This window comes from Bison bison, unplaced genomic scaffold, assembly GCF_000754665.1.
Source record: "Bison bison bison isolate TAMUID 2011002044 unplaced genomic scaffold, Bison_UMD1.0 scf7180017864259, whole genome shotgun sequence".
Lineage (NCBI taxonomy): Eukaryota > Metazoa > Chordata > Mammalia > Artiodactyla > Bovidae > Bison > Bison bison.
The window spans coordinates 4,096,843-4,115,446 of record NW_011494831.1 but is presented as its reverse complement, the minus strand read 5'-3'; the positions used below and the strand labels follow the sequence as shown (position 1 = coordinate 4,115,446).

General features: G+C 45.9%; 1 protein-coding gene across 1 annotated transcript in view; it reads left to right on the top strand.

Annotated features, from left to right (window-relative positions):
• Positions 1 to 18,604, top strand: part of EHD4 (EH-domain containing 4) — an 88,064-nt gene that overhangs the window by 24,002 nt on the left and 45,458 nt on the right. The window contains exons 2-3 of the mRNA XM_010848007.1: positions 1,317 to 1,493; positions 11,151 to 11,248. Coding sequence (XP_010846309.1) covers positions 1,317 to 1,493; positions 11,151 to 11,248 — 275 coding nt within the window. The remainder of the gene's footprint in view (positions 1 to 1,316; positions 1,494 to 11,150; positions 11,249 to 18,604) is intronic.

The following is an 18,604-nucleotide window of genomic DNA, read 5'->3' as shown; positions in this document are numbered from 1 at the left end:
GGGGTGGCCAGGAAGCATGCTGGGACACAGCCATTTCCCACAGAAGACGCACTTTCCCCATCACTCTACCTCTGGCTCCCTTGCCCCACCCCAGCCATGTCAGTCTAGCACAGGGATCCCCAGCCTCCAATATCTAATGCCTCATGATCTGAGGTAGAGCTAATGTACTAATAATAGAAATAAAGTGTACAATAAATGTAATGCACTTGAATCATCCCAAAACCATCCCCCCTCCCCACCACCTTCCATAGAAAAATTGTCTTCCACGAAGTTGCTTCCTGGTGCCAAAAAGGTTGGAGGCTGCTGCTGTAGCACACCAATTTGTCTCCTCAGCCCCTGAACGAGACCCCTCAATGGCGTCTGCCAGGGCCACTGTATACTGGTTAAACTGGGCAACTGGTTATACTGTGCAACAGGACATAGAAGGGTAAAATCCAGCTTAGAGTTCTGCTCACCAAGCTGTGAGTTGTGGTGCAGGGCTGGGTTTGCCTAAAGGAAGGGGCATCTTTTTCCAGTTTGCACAGAGAGCTAGGGCTGGCCCTGGTAATACCTCCGAGCCCTCCTCTTATCAGCCTCTGGGTTGCTACCGAATTCTTTAGAGATTGTCTTCCATGGTTATCACCTCCAGGATCCCAAGGGAGCTGTAAAATGCTCAAGAGAGGATGTGGGGCCACATTGATTGCCAGGGACCAGGAAGGAGGTGGTTCCTTATTTCATTTGCCGCATTGGGTGCCCTCTGTGGGCAGGCATGGTGCTGGGTGCTGGGAATGTATTAATATTAATACATCTGGCCATAGACAAGGGCCTGCCTTCAAGACCCACGAACAGAGAAGTGCAGCATCCATAGTGATGTCTGCAGGCACAGAGTGCCCAGGGCCCACAGAGTAGGTGACCCCAACATGCTCAAGGGACAGGGACACTTCCCTAAAGGAGGTGGACCTGAGCGGGGTCTTCCAGGATGCCTAGGAGCTGACTGGGTCCTCTTCTCTGGAGTAGTAGCTATTGTGCCAATGGAACCGTGACCGGGAATGCTGTGCTGAGCTAAGGTCCGCTTTGAGAAGCCCAGCAAGTCTGCAGCATGTCCTCCTCTTCACTAGGCTCCTTACACTGGAGAGAAAGTAGGTCTGCAGATTTTAAACTTTGAAAATTCGTTATTTGCAAAAGAGTACAATGCCAATCATTCCCTTTTTCCTCGGGGGTTATATTCTGGGTTTTTTAATGATTCTGTTCCAAGTTAGTGGCCCCAGCAAGCTTTTTAGCCCCTGCTTTGTGACACCATGCTAAGCTTGTCTTTTTTTTTTTTCCGCCTCTCTCAGATACTTACTGGAGCAAGACTTCCCAGGCATGAGGATCGGGCCAGAGCCCACCACCGACTCCTTCATCGCTGTGATGTATGGGGAAACCGAGGGCAACACCCCAGGGAACGCTTTAGTCGTGGACCCCAAGAAGCCCTTTCGAAAGCTTGGTCGCTTTGGAAACGCTTTCCTCAATCGGTAAGGACCGGCAGACCGCCATCTTTGGACCGGTTGTTTAAAGCTGTTCTTTGAATCCTTGCCAATTATGTGTAACAGTTCAAAACCAGAAAAACAGAGTATGTGTGTTCTGAAAAAAAGTTATAAGACAATATGCTTATCATATACAAATATTGGGGAGATTCTCTTAGGAAGTGATCATTTCTACCTGCTCTGGGTGGCTTCAGAGGGCAGAGCTAAGGCCCAGGATTGGACGTTGCAGGGCCACACAGTATAAGGAACAAATTTCTAATCATCTGAACCTCACGGGAAAGGATCAGGTTGCCTTGTGGGGTAGTGAGCTCCCCATGCTGGCCACATTACATGGTGGCTGGATGGCTAACTCTTGGGCATTGTGTGCCAGGACCTCCTACACAGAGAACTAAGCCCAGAGGGCCACTGAAGTTCTCCCGACACCCAGATTTAATCTTGATTATTCCAGGACCAGTCACCCCACCTCGCTGGGTGTCCCTTTGGCTTCCCAGTCCCATGCTTTGAGCTGCATCCTGATTCATTAGAGCCAGGCAGGAGAAACAGGCAGGACAGTCAAACGTTACGTTTGTTGCACGGTCGTTATTTCACAGAGGTGAGTTGTAGGATAGCCAGGGCTCTGTCTGGATTGCAGCAGTGTTGTATTTGTACTGCCTTTCTGCAGAGTTCTCAAGACGCAGTGAGGTCCAGAACAGAGGACAAGCCCGCGGGTTCTCCTGGACACGGCTCTGTGCTTTCAGGCACCCCCTGCTCCTACCTCCCCCTCCTTCTTCCTTTTTGTCACTCCTAGCCTATTTTTTTAAAAAAACCCTTTCTCTTTCTTCTTTGAGTTCCCCTCACTCCCCCATTTCCCTCTTTTATGAGTCTACCACGTGAGTCTCTTTAGTTGCAGGGAGTGGGCTACGGGAGGTTCAGCACCAGGGAGTGGTCTTCCAAACGCCTTTAGGGAGCGTGGAAGTAGAGATGACAGATGAAAGACTTGAAACTACACTTCTGCTTTTTAGATTAAAAAAAGGAACAAATCCTCCCAGCTGACAGCTGTTCTCCCAGAGGCTGAGAGTTGCGCCTGATTGCACAACTCCAGGAGTGCCGTTCACAAGGACCATGGAATGAATGATGTGCCAGAGTGCTGTGCAGTGGCTCTGCCAAGAGTGGCCCAGGCAACCTCCACAGGTGCCCCCTGTGAAAAACTCAACTCTAGGAATCGGTACTCTCGCCTAAGAGCTAATTTATGCTCCCAGAGCAAATCAAAGAAGGCGTCCAAGTGGCAGCAAGAGAGCTCGGCCGCAGGATTAAATAGAAATATACAGATGATGTAGATGGAGTCACAGAGAAATCCCGTCCTGCTGCTCATGGTGACTGACAGCACTGTCCAGATGACTTTTTCCACCTTAAGAGTTTCTCCTCTAGAAGAAGCACGCTTCTCAACTCCAGAGCAACCTTGCTTGCACCACCATGTCTCCTTGTAGGACAAGTAGGGCTTGAGCCTTGGAGGGTGAACCCCAGGGCTCTCTCAGGACGAGTGGACCACAGCTGTGAGGGAGTGGGACAAGAAGCTCCCCCAGCCAGGCCTCCCAGGGGCCGTGGTCACGGGGCAGGCAACAGCCAGCTTTCCTGTCCCAGAACTGGCCCTAGAAGATTCCAGAGGCCCTGGCAAGTGCAGGGCACAGGATCCTTCTCCGTGAAAGTCTACCTGGAGTCCCTTGGTTCCATTACTACTATCCTTAGTCTTACTCTCTTTTTGCCTGACAGAGGCTTAAGAAAGAAATAAGCTGCCACCTTTTTCAAATTCCCATTTTCTAAAGTCTATATTTAGAAGGGAAAAACAAGGGAGAATGGCTGTTGGCTTTATTTTGGCAAATGATTTACTTCCCTAACATATTTATTTTTTCTCAAATCACAAGCATACAACAGATGAGTATGGAAGACAAGCTTTCAAGAAAGGTTCTAAATGGCAAGATTTTTTATCTCAGAATTTAAAACTTGCTGAAAATAAGTGTTAATTGAATTCAGAGTACATAGAAAAGGAATAGCAAATAATTATATGGCATTTACTATCTATCTAAACTTTACTGGTAAATTAGCTCTAAATTCTCACAAAAAACCTGTGACATAGGTGCGACTGTTTTCCCCGATGTAAAGAGAAGGAATTGAGACATAGAGGCCCATTTAGCTTCCACTGGGCCACTCGACTGCTAAGTGGCAGTTCTGGGATGGAACTGAGGCCGTCTGGCCCAGGCCTGCTAGTGACCACTGTACTCAGCAGCCAAATGGGAAGACTTTGAGAATCACTGTCTTCTCTCCTCTATCTAACATTCAAGGCTACCCTTTATGTAGCCTGCCAGCAATGATAAAGATTATAATAATTATGTCTCAAATTTGTTGTTCAGTCACTAAGTTGTGTCCGACTCTTTGCAACCCCCTGGACTGCAGCACGCCAGGCTTTCCTGTCCTTCGCTGTCTCTCAGCTTGCTCAGACTCATGTCCATTGAGTCGGTAATGCCATCCAACCATCTCATCCTGTGTTGCTCCCTTCTCCTCCTGCCTTCAATCTTTTCCAGCACTGGGGTCTTTTCCAGTCAGTTGGTTCTTTGCATCAGGTGGGCAAAGTATTGGAGCTTCAGCATCAGTCCTTGCAATGAATATTCAGGGACCTAAATCATTGATTAATAATTTCACATACACCTTCTTTTCATGGCTAATAAAACGGATGATACTAGGGCCATTTTACAGATGAGAAAACTGAGAGTAAAGAAGTAAAATGACTTGCTCAAGAAAAGGCAGAGACAGGGCTAGAACTCAGGTTCCCTCTTCCCTTTTATCTACCACCCTGCATCTCACAAAACACCAGCAAAGAAGAGTTTCTGTCCTTCTAGCCACCTGGTGACCATGTACACATGAGGCTCACATGTCAGGGGTGTGTGTGTATGCTCAGCCACTCAGTTGTGTCCAACTCTGGACTGTAACCCACCAGGCACTTCTGTCCATAGGATTGTCCCAGCAAGAATATTGGAGTGGACTGCCATTTCCTCCAGGGGGTCTTCCTGAACCAGGGATCAAACCCGAATCTCCTGCATCTCTTGCATTGGCAGGCAGATTCTTTACCACTGAGTTACCTGAGAAACCTGTCGTGGATGTACCACCTGGAAATTAATACTGTATTTAAGAGTAAGTAGCCTGATTAAGTTGTATGTATACATGGCAATGCTGCTATTTCTCCCAGTACTGGCACAAAGAAGAGACTCACTTAGTATGGTGTGTCATTTAGATTGTATACGTAATTATAGCATCCCTTTGGGAACAGCAGCAGGCTTAGCTCTAAAAGCAGGCAAACTTATTTTTACTTAGCATACTTTCTGGGAACTAGGTCAAAAACCAGACTTGACAGGAAATAGAATTGGTTGTCTGCTATGAAGAACTTTTACTCCCTACCTCATTGAGCAACCACTGATTCCTCCACCCCCACAGGATAGGTCTCATTATTCTGGCCCTCCCATTACAGGGCTTGGGCATCTGCCCCTTGGGGCATCTTTAAAAGAGTTTGGTTCTTTGTAAGATGGTACCAGCCTGGAAGCAATAAGCAAACCAGTGGAGCTGAGCCTCAATCTCTAATGCTGGTTTCTAGGAAAGTTTTCAGTGGACTCCTGAGAAATGAAGACAAATTCCCCCAAAGACAGTTTTGAAGTATAGAAATTTCATACTTGAATGGATCCCCAGGTGGTGCAGTGGTAAAGAATCCACTTCTAATTCAGGAGATGCAAGAGTTGAGGGTTCTATCCCAGGGTCAGGAAGATCCCCTGGAAGAGGAGATGGCAACCCACTCCAATATTCTTGCCTGGAAAACCCCACAGACAGAGGAGGCCGGTGGGCTACAGTCCGTGAGGTTGCCAAGAGTTGGATGCGGCTGAGCACAAGCACGCATACTTGAACAATAAAGAGAAGCTGCGTTTAGAACAGAGAGTTCTAAAATACGTTCATGAGACATTCTGAGACTTCACCATTCTGCTTTACTTTAGAAGAAAATTCCACAGGCAAGCATGTCTCGGACTTGCTCCAAGGGAGTGTGTTTCTTTAGGTTTCAGAGTCTGTTGTCGGGGTAGTTCCACATCACAGAGGAGAGGGACGCCCCAGCAGCACACAGGGCACGAGTCCTGGGAGATGCTGGCATGTTTTCGTTAGTTGAAGAAAGGGCAGGAGTTGGCGGGTTGGCCTCTGACCTTTCTTCCTACATTTGGATTAGTTATTTTATTTTCCCTCAATCTACTTTTCAGAAAATGGTGGTATTTGTTTTTTTTTTTTTAATCCAGATAGCTACAGGCATCATTTTCTGTTTAGGAGCTAGTGTAATTTTAAACTGTCACCTTCCACAGAAGAAGTTCTTGATCTCATTTACTTCTCCTGTTTCTCTTTCTGAAATAACTCATCACTGGCCCTAGGGATTGCAATTTTGAAACTTCCTTCTAAGTTGAGGGAATCTGAACAGTACTTCCAGTGCTCCTTTTATTTTAGCCAGGCCTGATGGGGGTGACGGTGTGATCAAAACACAAAAAACAGCCACTGTCTTGAATTTGCAAAATGGATTAGCAATAATAGAACACATATGTGTACTTTTGTACTTATACTGTTTGTTACCTCTATACTTGTGATTCAGTGAGACGTCATTAAATGGACTTTTTTAAAGACAATGAATATTGCACAGTCACTTAGTACTGCTAGGAATTTTTTTAAAAAGCTGACTTAATACAAGTAAACAGCATTGGTCCAGACGCATGCTGACTCCACCAGATAATTTAGCTGCAGAGATTAAGGAAAATATGGCTCTTGCCAAGAATCACTCTTGATTCACTAGCAAAACTGTGTTGTTGTTTTTTTTAAGCTGAGAGAGTAACTGGTTTGGGGGGCAGGGTGGTTTTGTTTTGTTTTGTTTTGGGTGGTGTGCTTTTCCCTAATAAACTCCCTGAAGCCCATCCTATTAGCCCTTATCCTCAGGATTTGCAATGGCTCCTGCGTCATTAAGCCATTGTTCTTTATCAGCAGCTGCCCACACAGCCCTGGTCCTGTCATCCCAGAAAACCAGTTTTTCCCCCTGTGGTGGTTGGGAGAGGGAGACTTGGTTTAGAAAAGGCCACGGGGAGGTTGAGCTGCATGGGATTGCCAGTGTTCAGCCATCTTTCACTTGCAAAAGTGGTAATTCCATAAGACTCAATCAAAGGGGTAACCACAGGCTTTTTATAGTCTGGTTCTGAAATTAAACTCCTCCTGGGCAGCGGAAGTTTAGATCAGGCCTTTGTGGTAGGACCATGTAATAATACTTTCTGCAGGTTAGTTGTCAAAGTCTTTTTGCACAGTGGGTGCTGCTCACTGCGCCTCTTCAGGAAGTATTTCATCTCTCTGATTTTATTCTTATCAGTAAAGTGAGCCTGGGCAGGAACAGTGTCATACTCTCTTCCTTGGTAAACTTAGGCGAACCTTAAGGACTGCCTGGGAGTCCTCAGGCCAATAGAGTTGCTCAGACCTGACTGAGGTCACAGGGTGAGTGAGAAAGAAGAGGTTCAGAACCGGGTCTTCTGCCTCCCAGTCACTGCTCCACCCTCCATTAGTAAAGTGAGGGCAAGTCCCACAAAAGGGGCCTCTTTGGTGGAGTTCCAGGGCTGTGGCAGATCACTTCTGTGTTCTAGGATGTTGCCCTCTGTGTGATAAAAGATACACAGTGGTGACTCAAATGCATGAAATGGCAATAGCAGCCTAACTGCCAGGTCTGCATCCTAGCTCTGTCAGCTACCAGCTATGTGACTTGGCAAGTTATGGCATGTGACCCTTCTGTGCCCCTGCTGGGGCGGAAAAAATTTTCCTCTACCCTTCTAGGTTCATCTAGCTGGTCTAAGAATTAAGTTGACTTAAGAAGGTAATGGCACCCGACTCCAGTACTCTTGCTTGGAAAATCCCATGGACAGAGGAGCCTGGTAGGCTGCAGTCCATGGGGTCGCTAAGAGTCGGGCACGACTGAACAACTTCCCTTTCACTTTTCACTTTCATGCATTGGAGAAGGAAATGGCAACCCACTCCAGTGTTCTTGCCTGGAGAATCCCAGGGACAGAGGAGCCTAGTGGGCTGCTATCTATGGGGTCGCACAGAGTCGGACACGACTGAAGCGACTTAGCAGCAGCAGCAGCAGCAAGACAAGTTAACAGGAGAAACTCAAACAAAACTTTAATTATGTACATACATGAGAGAGACCCAGGAAAATGGAGTAGCTCCCCCAAATGGCTGAAGCCCTTCCCTTTCTAAATACCATCTCCAGTTAAAGACAGAGGAGGATGTTGGAGGCAGTGGTTTGGAATCTCAAAGGGAAGAGGAAGGCAGTTGACATGGAACTGGAAAAACAAATGTTTGGTAAACAAATATTTGCTTGCCTGTGCAGAGACAATGGGACACAGTGAGGAGTTTTCATAAATAAAACTGTGCAAGGTTCCTATCGCCTCACCTCGTTGATACTATATTTATCTCTGGTGACAGCTCCCTTCCTGGAACAGATCCTCTGTTCTGCTTTCCCTAGGCAGTTAGAAGGAAGGTCAAAGATGCTTCCTGAGTTTGGAGGGGCCTTAAAAATAATTAGTCCAAATTATTCTTCATGCCAGTGAGACACATTTTTGGGGTGGCCGCATTTGCCCCCTCTTACCCTAGTCTTGTCCTTTGTAAAATGGAGATGTACAGCCCCACTGCTGAGGTTGTGGCCAGGATTGAGTGAGTTAATGTGAGTTCATGGAAAGTACTCAGGACAGTGCCTGGCACACAGTAAGTGGTCAGTGATGTTTGTGCCATTTGATGATTGCTGCGCCTACTGGGTATCGCTGCGCTGGAAATGGAATCGCTATTAAGCTAGTGCCTGGCTCTTTTAAAATGTTGATCACTGGATTGGAATGTTAGTGTTTGGAGGCAACTTTTAAGAACCGGAATCCCCTTTCTGTGCTGTCTTACTGTGTGGCCAGACTCTTAGCCCCTGGCCTGAGACCTTAGAGCTGGGCCATTCCTTTACGCACCCCGTCTCTACTACCACTCAGCCTTCCTTGGTTGAAGGGGTGACAGGGAATGGGGGTCCTGTGTAGGTTTGATCCCTTCCTTCTCTCCTTTTATCAGAAAATAAGACCAGCCCTGAATGAGAGACATACTTCATCAAGCTTATGTGAGGCTCCTGGGCTTAACTGGCGCATGTCTGCATCTTTCACGTGAAATGTACAAGTCAAGACAAGTCCGGAAGAAGTAGGAAATCCATCCCGGAACAGCAAATCTGTGCTTGGAAACATTTCAGGAGACACATATCAGTGGGAAAGGCCTGACCCAAGGCTGACTGTGTTATACCCGATAAATAACCCACGTTTCACCTTCCTTTCAAGGAACATGAAAGGAAGACCAGATTGCTCTAGCAGCATTGCATTAGGGTTTTTTATGATTATAGTATAACTATTTAAGAAAACATGAGTGTGGTTCTAACCCTTAGAGTGTGGGCCGTGCTCCCACATAAGGGTCTTGAAGGCTAATTTGTGCTCTGTGCTCCTTTGCTCACCTCCCCAGGCTGCCCCCAGTGCATACTGGGCAGGGCTGTGCAAAGTTCAGCTTTGCACATTCAACCCTCGTCACCCTATTTGGGGTGCCCCTGGAGAGCGCCCTCCTCCTCCTCTTCCCCTCCCTCTTCTTTTCCACCCCCTTTCATCTGCAGTCACCGCTCCTGGCCCTGGGCCTGCTTTCTTATACGTTGTGTGGTGATGTTTTGTGGATCGTCTTGTTTTGTGGATCACACATTTTGGCTCTGCTGTTGCATCAGGAGGCATGGGAGCTGCTGAAGCTTTGTCTCTCTGCACCGCACAGAGGGAGTGGTGGTTTATAAATTTTGAATCCCTCTGTTAATTTCACACGAGAATCCAGGGCTTTTGTGTTTTGGAAAAATTGATATTTAGTGTGAACTTGTGGTCTGGGAAAAAGGTTAGCCTCTCCCAGAAGTACTTTATGTGAAATAGTTTTACATATGTGCAGTGTTCGGAGCATCACCAGGTGTCTTGAGCCATCTGATAAAAAGGATGGGACTATATGATAAGAGACCAGATTACCCACAGGAAATTCGGTCTACCATAGATATGCTCAGAATGTTTCTACCCGAGTTCTAGAGGCACAAATATGGCATTTTTTCCTCTGTGAACTTACAGAGAAATTAGTGGTCCCGGTGCACTTTACTCTCACAGATCTGTCTGGGTGTTGGACAATAGGGTTTATAAAAGTGGAGGGACAGGAGAAAATCAGAAATGAGGGGCTTCTCATAAATGAACTTGACCCCTTATTTTTTTGATGTTATGAAGTTTTTATTTTAGGGGATGAGTTCAACTCAACTGACATCAGAAATATTAGGCTGCAGTCCTCAGCCAGCCACTCATTAGAGGCATGGCCTCGCATGTCATTAACTGCACTGTGCTTCAGCTTTTCCAGCTGTAAAATGATCATAGTCATCATTCTGACATCTTCCTGGGCTGACTTGAAAAAATGGGAAAGAATGTCTGAGAAACTTGTCCTGAGCACCTTCAGCAAAGGTGTGTCAGTGATGCCGTCTCATGCTCAGGGCTCCCGACCCTGAGCTGTGAGGGGGCTGTGCTGTCCACACTTGCACTGGGAAGGCTGGGCAGGCCTCCCTCTCGTGCATTCCCAGCATGTTTACATGCTGAGTAATCCCACCAGTTCCACTGAATGGAAGAATTGAGTTTTCCCCGAGGATTTTCGAGCCTTCTGCCTACACAGACACTGAAGTTAGCCATTTACAATACAGGAAAAGGAAAGACACTCCAGTTTCTGGCTTAAAACATACACAATTCCTAACAGAGACCCCCCTGGGTTTCCTGGGATGGAAGTAATAGAGCATGTCCCTCTGGTGCTCTGGAGTTACACAGTGTCAAAGCTAAGAGCCTCTCCAGCCCCTGGCAAGTGTCTCCAGTTACACATGATGAAACTGAGGCCCAGTTCCCCTGGGGAAGCCCTTGTCCAGGGTCCAGGCAGGTTATTGGCCTGAACCCAGGTCTGCTGACCCTCAGGCTGTGGTTTTCCTGCCACTTCACTCTGCTTCCAAGGCCAACACCAGGAGCTGACTTGGAAGCATGGCAGAGGAATTGGGATGAGAAGGAAGAGGTGGTATCAGGGAGGTGATGGACAACAAAGACAACTTGGAGATGCCTGGCCAGGGCCCTGCTCACACCTGCCCTTTTGTCTACTCTTAGGACACCAAAGCACCTGGAGGATTTGGGGTATTGCCCATAGGAGCTTGCCACACCCTGAGCCTGGAGCCATAGCATGGTCCCTGGGGCACCAGTGAAAACAGGCCCTAGTGTCTCTGCTGGCACATTGGGGACTGGGCACAGGCTGGACAGGGCTCAGGATACTCCAGCCCAGTGAGGCAGTGACCCTGAAGGAAGCATGGGATTCCCTGGGAGGAGAAGCCCAGGACGCTTGTCTGAAGTGCAGTGTAGAGGAGAGACAGGTGGAGCTGAGGGACTCTGCCATCACACTGACTCCAAAGATGTCAGTAGCCAGGAGAGGCCAAGGAGCTATGAGATTAGAGCAATCTGCAACGAACAGACTCTGATCCCAACTTTGATCCCTTTCTTCCAGATTTATGTGCTCCCAGCTGCCCAATGAGGTCCTGAAGAGCATCAGCATAATCGACAGCCCCGGCATCCTGTCTGGAGAGAAACAGCGCATCAGCCGAGGTCAGTGCCTTCCCCGCCCATCCAAGTCCCCCCACCCCCACCCCCACCCCCACGGGCTGGCTGAGTCTCTCTGTGATGTCAGCAGAGGGTTTTTGCCCCTGTTTAATTCCTTTAAATATTGTCGTCTACTGTTAGTACCTGCCTCACATAAATCTTCAGACTTTAAGAGGGGGCCTATCACTTGCTGATCACTCACCTGGATACATGACAAGAAATAAAGGTGGCCAACCAGTCACCACAAGAGAGAGAGCCCTCCCTGCTGCTCTTCTTCCCCAGAATACTGGCACATATTCTACCCCAGTTGCCTCTGCAGCAGCCTTCCATTGAATGAGGTTTTATTGGTATTAGTATATATTTGGTGCCAGATGCTGTAATGCACACTGGAGATGTGGAAAAAACAGATACAGTTTCTGGCCTGGAGGATCTTGTCTTCTAATGAGGAAGATGGATATTATTTATTTTATCACAGAAATAAATAGAAAACAAGAGCTGGGATAATCATTCTATGATGGGAACTGTCTATCAGGGTGTAAGGGGGATATCTGGCCTTGGGTTGTTGGGAAAGACTCTCCAGAGAAGGTGACATTGGAGCTGGAACCCAGAGGATGAATTGGAATTAGCTAAGTGAAGCTCTGGGCTTCCCAGGTGGTGCTAGTGGTAAACCTGCCTGCCAGTGCAGGAGACATAGGAGACATGGGTTCAATCTGTGGGTTGGAAAGATCCCCTGGAGGAGGGCATGGCAACCTACCCCAGTATTCTTGCCTGGAGAATCCTATGGACAGAGGAGCCTGGTGGACTACAGTCCATAGGGTCACACAGAGTCAGACACAACTAAAGTGACTTGGCATATACATGGATGGGAAAGGAGAGACGATGAGGTGTTCAAAGGAAATCTGTGAAAGACAGAAAACACTTGTAAAGAACAGTGACATCTGGGCTTCTTCAGTCGTCACAATGCAAGGCTAAGGCAATACTGTTTCCAGACCCATGCACTGTGGTTCAACCGATGGGCCTGTAGTTTCCCCTACCCTCGTGGTGAAGGGGCTATCGGGAGCAGATCAGCAGACCATTTATCTACAGAGAGGAAATTCCTGACAGGGAGGGCCCTAGAAGAGACTCCTGTGGTCCCAGAGGCAGGTCCAGTTCCCCTTGTCCTGGCCTCTGAAACTAAAGGCAGTTCCTGGAGGCTTTGCTGGGAGGGAGAAGCCGGAGTGGATTAGTTCCTGCTGTCACTCCTCACTGGTAACTCTTCACACCCCCTTGAACAGGACTCACAGGATTATGGCCAGACAGTGCACTCCCCCAGCATTCCTGGAGCAGAAGTACAGTACACCAGCCCTGGGACACACCCGGGAGCCAGAAAGCAAGGGTCCTGTGACAGGGGTCAAGAAAGAGCTTCCCATGTCTGTCAGTCCTCCCTTCTCATGGCGTTTGAGAAATGCTGATTTTGCAGTCTCTGACTGCCTTGCTGTGCCTTCATCTATGTGTTCAGGGACTTGGTGGCCATTAGGCTTCTCCAAGGCCTCCAAGAACATTGCACTTACAGAAAAGGGCACAAATAACCATTGGTAATGGTTTTCTCCAGCTCCTTAGAGACTGTTTTCTATGTGTGTACAAACATACTGTTTTAACAGAAATGTGATTACCATGCACATTTCCTACAGCTTGACTTTAAAAATATATATATATATTTATTTATTTGCCTGCATCATACCTTATTTGCATCATGTGGGACTTTTCATTGCAGGGTGTGGGCTCTCTAGTTGGCACGTGGGCTTCTCTCTAGTTGTAGTGCATAGGCTCCTCAGCATGTGGGCTCTGGTGCTCGGGCTTAGTTGCCCCACAGCCTGTGGGATCTTAGTTTCCCTGCAAGGGATCAAACCTGAGTCCCTGCATTGGAAAGCAGATTCTTAACCACTGGACCACCAGGGACATCCCATACATCTTGATTTTTGGTTGTTGGTCCTAAATTTTAGGACCTCTGGATTTTAGCTTCAGCCTTATCCATTCCTTGTTACTGGTAGGCCTCTGACCAATGTTAATCATCTGTATTCTTCAGGGTTTCTCCCTGGCTTAGTGATTCTAAGTGTCTTTCAACCTGTAGCTCCTTCAGAAAAGTTTGCATGTGATACACTCAGGATGCCTTGAAGACAGTTCTTTTCAGCACTTGATAATAACTGATAATAACTGACTCATATCCTAGTCTGACTTACTGTGACAAGTCCTTACTCACATCCTATGCCCAGAAATAGCACATATGGTTCCAGCCAGTCGGCCAGTCCCTGCCACCCTGACAAGCAGCAGCTGGTACCATACCGTGCTGTGGCATCATTGCTGGTTGGGGTCACTTAGTTGACAGTTTCAACATATTAACCCCAAAGAATGTGTGCTGTTTTAAAGCTGCTTCAGCTTTAACTATTGCAAATAGTGCTGCATTCTCGCACATGTTCCTATCTGCTGCTGTCCCTCCAGCTCGTACATCACAGCCCCACCTTTGCCAGTCCTTGATGTCAACATTGGATGAGCCTCAGAGACAAGCTGTGACCCCGCAGAACTTTTGAAACATCCACCATTGACCTTACTAGTGGGGCTTTGCCTCCCTGATGGATGTTTCATCTATGAAAGAGAAAGGGGTGGCTGTCGCGCCTCCTCCCTGTCCCTTGGTGTGGTTGATGGATTAACCTTTGGCAGGCAGAGTGTCATCAAGCAGGTCCCTCTTACACATGTATATCCTCAAAGGGTATATTCATAATAGCAGTATGAGAACAGCCACCAGAGGTTGAACCCTTGCTGTGTGTCTGCATGGTGTTCTTCACTGAGGATTTGCTAAGCTAAACCTGCATATAGTCATGCACAGACAGGAGCCCAGCCCTAACCAGGGAACCACTCACCCTCACTTCTCTGAGGATGCCGAGCCTAACAGAGTTTGTAAGAATTCCTTCCCCAGTGGTTGGGCAGGTAGGCGACCAGGCTTGACAGCTGGGGAGTGGACAAAGCAAAATCTATTAAGGCACCAATTTTGGAGTACAGGCTGGGGGTATGCATGCTTCAAGCAGTGGCTGCAGGCTGACACTGCTATGTGGACCCCATCCACCCTCTAGCCTGCAGGCTGTGCAGCCCCAGATGGGCACATGCTGGGCAGACCATGCCGCTGCAGGAGGTGATAAGCATGGGGTGACTGCAGAGCAGCCCCAGGAAGACCTACTGACTGCATCACACTCAGAATTCTCCCATTATCATGGAATGAGGCAGATGGTGGGTGGGGCAGTGGAACATAGTGTTGCTTTGCTGGTGGTCAAACAGGGAAGGAGTGACCTAAGCTGGGGAGCTGACTTCATCATCATTGGTGGCCCTCAGGCGCCCCCAGGGCATTGCCCAGGTACCCAGAGTTCTGGGAACCAGATGGCCCAGTGGGAGTATATCTCCAGGAAGGAGTCCTGAACCTGGGGTTTAGTCATGTGCCTCCCCTCCCCTGTGGCTCCCTTCTTCCTTGTTCATTCTTCTCTCTTGTGCCATCATAAGCCTGCGTCCTTTCTACTCTGTCGAGTAGAGAGGGCAAGTGTGATTACCAGGAGGACATGGCATTTCATGGTCATTGCTCTTCTCTTGGCCAAAGTCAGAGGTGACCAGAAAAACAGTTGACATTGCTACATGATGATTCATATGTTGGGGTGTTTGGTTTGAGGCAAAACTTGGCAAACCCACTCTTATCTAGAAGTGATCTTTACGAATTGGAATGTGTCCTAGCACAGCATTCTCATCAACAGAATATTAACATGGACCCTAGAAGTCAGGTCCTGCTCTATGACCCAGAGTAAAACAAGAATGGAAGATCTGCATTGGCGGAAATAAATATCTAGATCTCTGCCTTGGTAGTTCTATAAATAAAACCCACTAGAGTAATTGGTTTTGGAGCAATTTTTAGCGTACTACTTACGATTGTGATGTTTCTCAGCTTAATTATAGTTAACAGAAAATCTTCAGGAAAAAAAAGGGGTGAACTTAGATACTAACCTGTAGCTTTCTTGGCTAACATAGATAATTCTCATCAAGCAGGAATTAAAACACTCTCAATGTGATACACTATATTAACAAATTGAAAGATAAAAACCATATGATCATCTCAATAAATGCAGAAAAAGCCTTTGACAAAATTCAGCACCCATTTATGATTAAAACTCTTCAAAAAATTGGCATAGAAGGAACCTACCCCAACATAGTAAAGGCCATATATAATAAGCCTACAGCAAACATTATTGTCAATGGTGAAGAACTGAAAGCATTCCCCCTAAGATCAGGAACAAGACAAGGGTGTCCACTTTCAGCACTATTATTCAACATAGTTCTGGAAGTCCTGCTGCTGCTGCTGCTAAGTCGCTTCAGTCATGTCAGATTCTGTGCGACCCCATAGACGGCAGCCCACCAGGCTCCCCCGACCCTGGGATTCTCCAGGCAAGAACACTGGAGTGGGTTGCCATTTCCTTCTCCAATGCATAAAAGTGAAAAGTGAAAGTGAAGTCCTAGCTACAGCAATCAGAGAAGAAAAAGAAAAGGAATCCAGATCGGAAAAGAAGTAAAGCTCTCATTGCAGATGACATGATACTATACATAGAAAACCCTAAAGATAGTATCAGAAAAGTACTAATCAGTGAATTTAGCAAAGTTGCAGGATACAAAATCAATACACAGAAATCACTTGCATTTCTATATACTAACAACGAAAAATTAGAAAGAGAAATTAAGGAATCAATCCCATTCACCATTGCAACAAAAAGAATCAAATATCTAGGAATAAACTTACCTAAGTAGACAAAAGAACTGTACACAGAAAATTATAAGACACTAATGGAAGAAATCAAAGATAACATAAGCAGATGGAGAGATATTCCATGTTCCTGGGTAGGAAGAATCAATATTGTGAAAATGACTATACTACCAAATGCAATATACAGATTCAGTGTGATCCCTATCAAATTACCAACAGCATTTTTCACAAAACTAGAACAAAAAAATTCACAATTCATATGGAAACACAAAAGACCCCAAATAGCCAAAGCAGTTCTGAGAAAGAAGAATGGAGATGGAGGAATCAACCTTCTGACTTCAGATTATACTACAAAGCTACAATCATCAAGACAGTATGGTACTGGCACAAAAACAGAAATATAGACCAATGGAACAAGATAGAAAGCCCAGAAATAAACCCATGCACCTATGGGTACCTTATTTTTGACAAAGGAGGCAAGAATGTACAATGGGGCAAAGACAGCCTCTTCAATAAATGGTGCTAAGAAAGCTGGACAGCACGATAGACAGTACTGTCTGTGTCGTGCCAAACCTAAACATCTGCTACTGCTAAGTCACTTCAGTCGTGTCCAACTCTGTGTGACCCCATAGATGGCAGCCCACCAGGCTCCCCCGTCCCTGGGATTCTCCAGGCAAGAACACTGGAGTGGGTTGCCATTTCCTTCTCCAATGCATGGAAGTGAAAAGTGAAAGTGAAGTTGCTCAGTTGTGTCCGACTTAACAACCCCATGGACTGCAGCCTACCAGGCTCCTCCATCCATGGGGTTTTTCAGGCAAGAGTACTGGAGTGGGGTCCCGTTGCCTTCTCCGAACCTAAACATCATCTAAGATTTATTTTGGACCCGGCATGAACACATGTAAAAGAATGAAATTAGAACACTTCCTAACACCATACACAGAGATAAACTCAAAATGGATTAAAGGCCTAAATGTAAGACCAGAAACTATAAAACTCTTAGAGGAAAACATAGACAGAACACTCGATGACATAAATCAAAGCAAGAGCCTCTATGACCCACCTCCTAGAGTAATGGAAATAAAAACAAAAGTAAACAAGTGAGACCTGATTAAACTCAAAAGCTTTTGCACAGCAAAGGAAACTATAAGAAAGGTGAAATGACAACTCTCAGAATGGGAGAAAATAATAGCAAATGAAACAACTGACAAAGGGTTAATTTCCAAAATATACAACCAGCTCATACAACTCAATATCAGAAAGACAATCCAATCAAAAAGTGGGGAAAAGACCTAAACAGACATTTCTCCAAAGAAGACATACAGATGGCTAACAAACACAAAAAAAGATGCTCAACATCACTCATTATTAGAGAAATGCAAATCAAAACTACAATGAGATATCACCTCGCACTGGTCAGAATGGCCATCATCAAAAAGTCTACAAACAATAAATGCTGGAGAGGGTGTGGAGAAAAGGGAATGTTCTTGCACTCTTGGTGGGAATGTAAATTGATACAACCACGGTTGACGGTATGGAGATTCCTTAAAAAACTAGGAATTAAACCGCCATATGACCCAGCAATCCCACTCCTAGGTATATACCCTGAGGAAAGCAAAACTGAAAAAGACACATGAATCCCATTGTTCATTTCAGCACTATTTACAATAGCTAGAACATGGAAGCAACCTAGATGTCCATCAACAGATGAATGGATAAAGAAGTTGTGGTACGTATACACAATGGACTATTACTCAGCCATAAAAAGGAATGCATTTGAGTCAGTTCTAATGAGGTGGATGAACCTAGAACCTATTATACAGAGTGCAGTGAGTCAGAAAGAGATAAATATCATATTCTGATCCATATATGTGGAATCTAGAAAAATGGTACTGAAGAATTTATTTACAGGGCAGCAATGGAGAAACAGACATAGAGAATAGACTTATGGACATGGGGAGAGGGTGAGATGCATGGAAAGAGTAACATGGAAACTTACATTACCATATGTAAAATAGATAGCCAATGGGAATTTGCCATATGGCTCAGGAAACTCAAACAGGGACTCTGTATCAATCTAGAGGGGTGGGATGGGGCAGGAGGTGGGAGGGAGGTTCAAAAGGGAGGGAATATATGTATACCTATGGCTGATTCATGTTGAGGTTTGACAGAAAACAATAAAATTCTGTAAAGCAATTATCCTTCAATAAAAAAATAAATTAAAAAATATTCTGATGTGTATCTAATAATAATTTTACTCTACTGAAGTAAAAGCTACCTAAAATTTCTACAATTTTTCTAAAATTCTTAAGATTTTTTTAAGTTCTTTTCTTGAAGCAGGTGGGTGAAATCTGACCAGGTTCACTCCTGAGAACATCCATTGCCTTGAAGATGGCACCCAGATTTTTGATTCTATGTGATGAGAAAAGAGCATTTATTCACATATCCTTATTTTCATTCTCAATCTCTTGCTATTCCAGCTCCTGAACTGTTTGCTTCCTAAAGTACTGTCTGTGTCATGCTAAACCTAAACATCATCTAGGATTTATTTTGGATCCAGCATGAACACAAGTGTGTTCCCAACTGCATGGTAC